The sequence below is a fragment of the Oncorhynchus keta genome, chromosome 17 (assembly GCF_023373465.1).
Source record: "Oncorhynchus keta strain PuntledgeMale-10-30-2019 chromosome 17, Oket_V2, whole genome shotgun sequence".
Lineage (NCBI taxonomy): Eukaryota > Metazoa > Chordata > Actinopteri > Salmoniformes > Salmonidae > Oncorhynchus > Oncorhynchus keta.
In genome coordinates, this window is record NC_068437.1 from 50160288 (window position 1) to 50165287 (window position 5000).

Consider the following 5000-nt stretch of genomic DNA (forward strand, 5'->3'; position numbering starts at 1 on the left):
CAGGTCTTCACAGCTAAAGTATTCAATCAATGTCTTCATATAGCTAAAGCAGTACATTATTTCTCTCCTCAATCCAGCGAGAGGGAGTACTGTACTTTGCTGTTCTTTGAGTGGTTTGATTCTGGGTTGGCAAGGCAAATAATGTACTACTTTAGCTTTCAAGGCTTTGGGAAACCTATCCCTGACATCCCAGACAGTGGTGTGTGTTTGAATAACTCAGATCAGAGCCTACTCGTCAGACAACAGGAAGGGACAGATACCAGAGATCAGTTTTGCCTTTCAGATCACAATGAATACAATCACATGGACATGTGGGACCTGATCCTAGATCAGAATTCTTACTTTGAGTGGCTTTTTTAATACGGGCCCAAATCAGATCTTACCTGTCAGACAGCAGGAAAGGGCAGATGTCAGGCACAGGAGGGGTGGTGGCTCGGAGCTTGGCCAGGGCCATGATGTGTTCGAAGGTGATGTCTGTCTGCGTGCAAACGTCCACCACGTGCACTTCCTGAGTGGAGCCAACATGTCCTCCGCGGCTAACAGGGTTCCTCCTGAGCACCTGCACCACAATGGGGTCCTTAGCAGAGCGGATCGCCTCCACTGCCTCGTCATGACTGGCCTTGGAGAGGTCCTTTCCATTCACCTGTAATGTGGAGAGGGGAGAGATTACAGTTATAACTACACTTACTGTAAAGATACAGCTATTGATATAGTGCTTTAATGGACTGCCTACCTAGACTATGTAAGGTCTCGAAACTGAGTTGTTGGAAATTGACGATAATCGTTGGGGGTTCTTTTGGGAGTTGTTGGGAGTTGGGGGTTCTTTTGGGAGTTGTTGGGAGTTGGGGGTTCTTTTGGGAGTTGTTGGGAGTTGGGGGTTCTTTTAGGAGTTGTTGGGAGTTGGGGGTTCTTTTGGGAGTTGTTGGGAGTTGGGGGAGTTCTTTTAGGAGTTGTTGGGAGTTGGGGGGGAGTTGTTGGGAGTTGGGGTTATTTTGGGAGTTGTTGGGAGTTCTTTTGGGAGTTGTTGGGAGTTGGGGGTTCTTTTGGGAGTTGTTGGGAGTTGGGGTTCTTTTGGGAGTTGTTGGGAGTTAGGGGTTCTTTTGGGAGTTGTTGGGAGTTGGGGGTTCTTTTAGGAGTTGTTGGGAGTTGGGGGTTCTTTTGGGAGTTGTTGGGAGTTGGGGGTTATTTTGGGAGTTGTTGGGAGTTGGGGGTTCTTTTGGGAGTTGTTGGGAGTTGGGGAGTTCTTTTGGGAGTTGTTGGGAGTTGGGGTTCTTTTGGGAGTTGTTGGGAGTTGGGGGTTCTTTTAGGAGTTGTTGGGAGTTGGGAGTTCTTTTGGGGAGTTGGGGTTCTTTTGGGAGTTGTTGGGAGTTGGGGTTGTTCTTTTGGGAGTTGTTGGGAGTTGGGGGTTCTTTTGGGAGTTGTTGGGAGTTGGGGGTTCTTTTAGGAGTTGTTGGGAGTTGGGGGTTCTTTTGGGAGTTGTTGGGAGTTGGGGGTTCTTTTGGGAGTTGTTGGGAGTTGGGGGTTCTTTTGGGAGTTGTTGGGAGTTGGGGGTTGGGAGTTGTTGGGAGTTGGGGGTTTTTTGGGAGTTGTTGGGAGTTGGGGTTCTTTTGGGAGTTGTTGGGAGTTGGGGGTTCTTTTGGGAGTTGTTGGGAGTTGGGGAGTTCTTTTGGGAGTTGTTGGGAGTTGGGGGTTATTTTGGGAGTTGTTGGGAGTTGGGGTTCTTTTGGGGAGTTGGGTTGTTGGGAGTTGGGGGTTCTTTTGGGAGTTGTTGGGAGTTGGGGGTTCTTTTGGGAGTTTTGGGAGTTGGGGGTTCTTTTAGGAGTTGTTGGGAGTTGGGAGTTGTTGGGAGTTGGGGGTTCTTTTGGGAGTTGTTGGGAGTTGGGGGTTCTTTTGGGAGTTGTTGGGAGTTTTTTTTTTTCGGGAGTTGTTGGGAGTTCTTTTGGGAGTTGTTGGGAGTTGTTGGGAGTTGGGGGTTCTTTTGGGAGTTGGGGTTCTTTTGGGAGTTGGGGGTTCTTTTGGGAGTTGGGGGTTCTTTTGGGAGTTTTTGGGAGTTATTTTGGGAGTTGTTGGGAGTTGGGGGTTCTTTCGGGAGTTTTTGGGAGTTCTTTTGGGAGTTGTTGGGAATTGGGGGTTTTGTAAGTATGTTCTGGTCGCACCTGGGTACCCCATGACCACTTCCCGAGTCACCGAAAATGTATGATGTCATGTTCCTAGATATACGTTAGATAACCAACTAATATTCCTGTGGTGCAGGGTGAAGTTGTCCCAAGACGCTGTTCTTGGGTCAGTTTCGCATTTCCCTCACTAGTGGTTAACGTTAGGATTGGGGGAGGGGAAGCTGATCCTAGATATGTCCCTAGGAAAAACTTTACTCCGGAGCGTTGTGGAGACCATTTTAATATGACTAATAAGCTAATCACCACACCTACAGACATCTGGCTGATTCTTGATAAACTAAAACAATATGATAAACAGACGACATCAGTGAAGAAAACACTTTGTTTAAGTAAAATCCTCGGTTCTACACAGCGATGCAGTTCTACATCACTAACTCTATGCATCATCATAAGAGTCAGACAGTACTGAACACACAGAACAGTTTTCCATCAGAGGGAAAATCATTGCTTCATTTAGTCCATTCATTGGACTGGAAAAAAGTAACAGTGGGTTTGAAATACCCCAGAGAATGTGCTTTGGTATAATGCTGAAAACAGAGATTGTAATTTAGATAGTCTCTCAGAAAAAGGTAAACGCAGCACAATTCTCTTGCAGTTGTATTCAAATTACAGCTTTCAGTTTTTAGTGTTTTGCTTGCGGTGCACAACTGTTCATGGAATAAGTTGGAATGAAATGATGAAGTGGAAAAGTACAAAGTAGAAACGTTATTATCTTTGCATTAAAAGTCAGTAGAAAACACAAGAACACCCACCAGGCTCGCTACTATTGGTTTATCTTGATAGTGTATGGTTTATCTTGATAGTGTATGGTTTATCTTGATAGTGTATGGTTTATCTTGATAATGTATGGTTTATCTTGATAGTGTAGGTATGGTTTATCTTGATAGTGTATGGTTTATCTTGATAGTGTATGGTTTATCTTGATAATGTATGGTTTATCTTGATAGTGTATGAATGGTTTATCTTGATAGTGTATGGTTTATCTTGATAGTGTATGAATGGTTTATCTTGATAGTGTATGGTTTATCTTGATAGTGTATGGTTTATCTTGATAGTGTATGAATGGTCTATCTTGATAGTGTATGGTTTATCTTGATAGTGTATGAATGGTCTATCTTGATAGTGTATGGTTTATCTTGATAGTGTATGGTTTATCTTGATAGTGTATGAATGGTCTATCTTGATAATGTATGGTTTATCTTGATAGTGTATGAATGGTTTATCTTGATAGTGTATGGTCTATCTTGATAGTGTATGGTTTATCTTGATAGTGTATGGTCTATCTTGATAGTGTATGGTTTATCTTGATAATGTATGTATGCCCTTTAATAGCAGACACTTTTATCAAAAGTGACTACAACCGCTGCGGATAATTAAACCCACAACATTTGCATTATAAAGCGTCATAATGCTCTTACCATCTGAGCCCCACAGCACCACAGTACATAATGCTCTTACCAACTGAGCCCCACAGCACCACAGTGCATAATGCTCTTACCAACTGAGCCCCACAGCACCACAGTACATAATGCTCTTACCAACTGAGCCCCACAGCACCACAGTACATAATGCTCTTACCAACTGAGCCCAACAGCACCACAGTACATAATGCTCTTACCAACTGAGCCCCACAGCACCACAGTACATAATGCTCTTACCAACTGAGCCCCACAGCACCACAGTACATAATGCTCTTACCAACTGAGCCCCACAGCACCACAGTACATAATGCTCTTACCATCTGAGCCCCACAGCACCACAGTACATAATGCTCTTACCAACTGAGCCCCACAGCACCACAGTACATAATGCTCTTACCAACTGAGCCCCACAGCACCACAGTACATAATGCTCTTACCAACTGAGCCCCACAGCACCACAGTACATAATGCTCTTACCAACTGAGCCCAACAGCACCACAGTACATAATGCTCTTACCAACTGAGCCCCACAGCACCACAGTACATAATGCTCTTACCAACTGAGCCCCACAGCACATAATGCTCTTACCAACTGAGCCCCACAGCACCACAGTACATCATGCTCCAACCGACTGAGCCACACAGCACCACAGTACATCATGCTCCAACCAACTGAGCCCCACAGCACCACAGTACATAATGCTCTTACCAACTGAGCCCTACAGCACCACAGTACATCATGCTCCAACCAACTGAGCCCCACAGTACATCATGCTCCAACCAACTGAGCCCCACAGTACATAATGCTCTTACCAACTGAGCCCCACAGCACCACAGTACATCATGCTCCTACCATCTGAGCCCCACAGCACCACAGTACATCATGCTCCAACCAACTGAGCCCCACAGCACCACAGTACATTATGCTCCCACCAACTGGGCCCCACAGCACCACAGTACATCATGCTCTGACCAACTGAGCCCCACAGTACATCATGCTCTTACCAACTGAGCCCCACAGCACCACAGTACATCAGGCTCCTACCAACTGAGGCCCACAGCACCACAGTACATCATGCTCCAACCAACTGAGCCCCACAGCACCACAGTACATCATACTCTTACCAACTGAGCCCCACAGCACCACAGTACATCATGCTCCAACCAACTGAGCCCCACAGCACCACAGTACATCATACTCTTACCAACTGTGAGCCCCACAGCACCACAGTACATCATGCTCTTACCATCTGAGCACCACAGTACATCATGCTCTTACCATCTGAGCACCACAGTACATCATGCTCTTACCATCTGAGCACCACAGTACATCATGCTCTTACCATCTGAGCACCACAGTACATCATGCTCTTACCATCTGAGCACCACAGTACATCATGCT

The 5000-nt window shown here is 45.7% G+C and overlaps 1 protein-coding gene across 3 annotated transcripts in view; it reads right to left on the reverse strand.

The window, feature by feature from the left end:
- Nucleotides 1-5000, reverse strand: part of LOC118395986 (PDZ domain-containing RING finger protein 4-like) — a 361188-nt gene that overhangs the window by 56417 nt on the left and 299771 nt on the right. For all 3 annotated transcript variants that reach the window (XM_052466321.1, XM_052466322.1, XM_052466323.1), the window contains one exon: nt 384-643. In XM_052466321.1, coding sequence (XP_052322281.1) covers nt 384-643 — 260 coding nt within the window. The remainder of the gene's footprint in view (nt 1-383; nt 644-5000) is intronic.